The following is a 4467-nucleotide window of genomic DNA, read 5'->3' on the forward strand; positions in this document are numbered from 1 at the left end:
CTATCTATCTATCTATCTATCTATCTATCTATCTATCTATCTATCTATCTATCTATCTATCTATCTATCTATCTATCTATCTATCTATCTATCTATCTATTTAATTATTTAGTTAGTTAGTTAGTTAGTTAAGCAATTTCTATTAAATTTTTCTTCTAGTGTAAAGAGTATTTAGCATACAATACGATTATTATAATCTTGTTATTTAAACAATAACAACTACTGTATGGAAGAGATAGAGAGAATTAAGTTTGTTACTCAAGTAACACACATACATTTGAGCTTTTAGAATTTGATTGGAACTCTCACTGAGCACAAGTATTTTAAACGTTTACGGCTAAAGGGAAATTAAACAAATAAAAACTTGAATTAATTATAAATAAATTGCAATTAAATATCAGTTTTTTGTTGAACATAATGTCTGTGATTTTAGTTTTCTGTTTGGTGTTTGCCTCGGTGTATTTGTTTTTAAAATGGTATAAAGTATTTTTAACCGGCATACAAATGCCGGGACCCTGGGCTATACCCTTCATGGGCAATGTGCAAATGATAACAAAACTAACACCAGATAGTGAGTTATTTTCCATTTTGATTAATATTAAGTTAAAAATAACTTAATGCATTTGACAACAAAAAAATAAATTATTTTCAAACAGAACTTCTATTTCACATACAAAAGTTTCGCGAAACTTGTGGTGAATCATTTCGTCTTTGGCTAGGACCCAAACTTTGGGTATTTTTACATACACCTGAAGAAAATCGTGATGCTTTACAGGATTCTTCACTAAGAAAAGCTGATACTTTTTTGCTGCTGGACAAACTTATCGGCAATGGTCTACTAATAAGTCATGGTATTTATGAAACTTCTTAAATAGAATGAACATTTTTTTTAAACATTACTCTCTCTCTCTCTTTAGGTAAATTTTGGGAGTCACATCGTAAGGCTTTGGGACCCGCCTTTCATCCTAACATTTTAAACAGTTTCAACGAAACAATTTGCCAACATGCTGACATTTTGGTGGAAATTTTAAAGAGTTTACAAATGCAACCTGTGGAAATTACCGACTATTTATTTCCCTGTATAATGGACGCCATCATAGAGACCTCTATGGGTAAAAATTTACAAACGCAAAAGGATAAAAATCATTTTTATACTCATGCTTTTCATAGGTAAGTAATCAATTTTTTGAAATTTTTAAAAAAGGTAGTAAAATACTACTATTTTAAAATAGTGTAAAATTTAACAAATTACTTTTTCTAAATGAAATAACAAAATTTTGTTAAATTTTTAACAAATTTTTAAATAGTAGTAGAAATACTACTTTTTTAAATGTCTTACAAATCATAAAAATTTGCTAAAAATTTTCTCATTTACAACTTATTTCACTTAATTTTAATAAATTTGTAGAAAAAAATTTCATTTTTGAAAAAAAAAATTAAAAAAGTAGTAAAAATACTACTATTTTCATATAAGTAAAATTTCAATTAAATTAAGCATTTTCTTCATTTTCTCGGATTGCTAATAAGAATTTCAAAAAAAATTTATCAAATTTTAACACTTTTGATAAATTTACAAAAAAGTAGTAGAAATACTACTTTTTAAAATTTTTTTTCAATTTAACCTAAATTCAACATTAAGGCTTAAAACTTACATGTTATTTATGAAAATAGGTTTAATTGATCATTTTTAATATTTTTTAAAATAGTAGTAAAAATACTACTTTTTTAATTTTAAAGAAAATAATATTTTTACTACATTTTCTTTTCATTTTAGACAATTTCAATTAACTTCATGTAAAATTTATGCAAAAAATATGAATTTTTGTAAATTTTTCAAAAAAGTAGTAAAATACTACTATTTCAAAATTATTACAATTTGAACTAAATTTGACAATAGTTGTTAAAACTTACATCTAGTTGATGTAAATAGGTTTAATGGGACATTTTTCATATTTTTTAAAATAGTAGTAAAAATACTACTTTTTTTAATTGTCGAGAAAATCATAATTTTATTACTATTTCTTGCTATTTTACACAATTCCATTAATATCATGCAAAATTTAAAGAAAAACTATGCATTTTTAGAAAAAAGTAGTAGATATACTACTTTTTTCAAATTCATCTAAAACATAATTTTACTTATTTTTTTAAATGTTTCTGTAAGCAATAGTAATATTTTTGGTACTTTTTGTAAATTTTTAAAATAGTACTAAAAATACTACTATTTTTAAAGAGTATCAAATTCATCTAAAAAAAAATTATTTATTTTCTTAAATGTTTCTGTGTAAAACTACAATATTTTAGTACTTTTTGTAAATTTTTAAAAAAGTACTAAATATACTACTATTTTTAAAGAGTATCAAATTCATTTAAAACATTTTGAAAATAGTACTAAAAATACTACTTTTTTTAAATTTGCAAAAAATTAAATTTTTTTACTGTTTTACACTTTTCTACTATAAATTAGTCGTAAACAATTGTATTTTGCACATTTTGAAAATAGTACTAAAAATACTACTTTTTTAAAATTTTTCAAAATTTGAAATTTTATAGTTTTTTACACTCTCTACTATTAAATAGTAATAAATTATTGTATTTAGCTTATTTTGAAAATAGTACTAAAAATACTACTTTTTTTACAATTTTCCAAAAAATCTAAAATTTTATTACTTTTTTTTTTATTGCGTTCTTAAGATTTCATTAATTGTCTTTATAATTTCATTTAGAACTGGTGAACTACTCTTCGCCCGAATGACAAATCCTTTGTTATTTAGCGATTTCATTTATAATAGAACTTCCGCTTGTCAGGAATTGGATAAAAATCTTAATATTATCCATAATCTAATGGAATCGGTTATAAAGGAAAGACAAGAATATTTAAAAGAATTTAAAGAAACAGGAGATTTGATTGAAATCGTTGGTAAACGTAAAAGACCTCAATGTCTTTTAGATACTTTACTGACGGTGGAAATAGATGAGCAACCTTTGACCTTGAAGGAAATCCGTGATGAAGTTAATACTTTTGTGTTTGCGGTAAGGACTGCTGGAACTTTTTGTATTATAATGATAATTTATCAAATTGCTTTTCTCTTTAAAAGGGTGTCGATACCACTACTGCTAGCATGTCCTTTGTACTCTATGCTTTAGGTAAATATCCTGAGGAACAAAAACGTCTTCTACAAGAGTTACAGCATCATAATCTGGACTTTAGTGAATCGTTAACTCCCAGTGATCTTAATAAATTGGAATATTTGGATATGTTTATTAAAGAATGTCTTAGATACTATACCATAGTACCTTTAACCGGTAGACAAACTACTCAGCCCACTAAAATCGGTCAACGTACTTATGCTGCCGACATTACTTTATGGATTAATATGTATGGTTTGGCTCATGATGAAAGTCTTTTCGAGGACGCCTGGTCCTTTAAACCCTCACGTTTTACTAAGGAATCCTATGAAAAAGTACCGAAATTTAGTTATATACCCTTTTCAGCTGGTCCTCATATATGCATTGGACGGAAATATGCTTTTTTGATAATGAAAATATTGACTGTAAAAATTTTACAGAAATTACAAGTTTCTCTTAAAGATCCCGAGGAGGAATTGATCTTGATGGCGCAAATGGTTTTAAAGGCGAAAAATGGTATAAATTTGGTTTTTAAAGAAAGATTGTGAGAAGATTTTTAAGAAAATAAAGACATTATTTTGAAAAATTGTTTTCTTTAAAAGAAACTACCAAATTGAAAAAGGTAGTATTTTTAGTACTATTTTTAAAATATAAAAATTACACTTAAACTAAACTGTTTTATTACCTAAAACTTTGAAATAACAAAAAATTCCAAATTTAAAACAAATTTAAAAAAGTAGTATTTCTACTACTTTTTGCAAAATGTCAAAATTATACTAAAACTTAGATATTTTATAACAAAAAAACAATTAAATATCATTAAATTTCAAATTTAGAGCAAATTGAAAAAGTAGTATTTCTACTACTGAAACCATTAAAAAAATAGTAGTATTTTTAGTACCATTTTTAAAATGTCTAAAAAGTACTAAAATCTAGCTGTTTCATATAGAGAAATGTTAAACACCATTAAATTTCAAATTTAAAGCAAAGTGAAAAAAGTAGTATTTCTACTACTATTTTTAAAATATCGTAATTATTCTTAAATATTACTATTTTTTAACAGAAAACTTTAAAATATCATAAAAATTCCAAATTTAGTTCATTTTAAAAAAGTAGTATTTCTACTACTATTTAAATTTTTTTTAAATATACTTAAATCTTGCACTTTTGTAACACACAAGTGCCAAAAAATACAAAATTACAAAAATTTACACAATTTTAAAAAAGTAGTATTTTTTAGTACTATTTTAAAAATTTTCAAAAAGTACTAAAATCACGCTTTTGTAGTATAGAAAAATTAGAAAAGGTTAATAAAATTCAATAATTTTGAAATAGTAG

At 24.1% G+C, this 4467-nt stretch overlaps 1 protein-coding gene across 1 annotated transcript; it reads left to right on the plus strand.

Annotated features, from left to right (window-relative positions):
- The first annotated feature begins 301 nt into the window (after positions 1 to 301).
- LOC111685392 (probable cytochrome P450 311a1) lies at positions 302 to 3713 on the plus strand. The gene is made up of 5 exons (XM_023447651.2): positions 302 to 571; positions 657 to 851; positions 918 to 1170; positions 2727 to 3033; positions 3099 to 3713. The coding sequence occupies exons 1-5, from the start codon at positions 418 to 420 to the stop codon at positions 3675 to 3677; spliced, it is 1488 nt and encodes a 495-aa protein (XP_023303419.2). The 5' UTR covers positions 302 to 417; the 3' UTR covers positions 3678 to 3713.
- Positions 3714 to 4467: the final 754 nt, after the last annotated feature.

The sequence above is a fragment of the Lucilia cuprina genome, chromosome 3 (genome assembly GCF_022045245.1).
Source record: "Lucilia cuprina isolate Lc7/37 chromosome 3, ASM2204524v1, whole genome shotgun sequence".
Taxonomy (NCBI): Eukaryota; Metazoa; Arthropoda; class Insecta; order Diptera; family Calliphoridae; genus Lucilia; species Lucilia cuprina.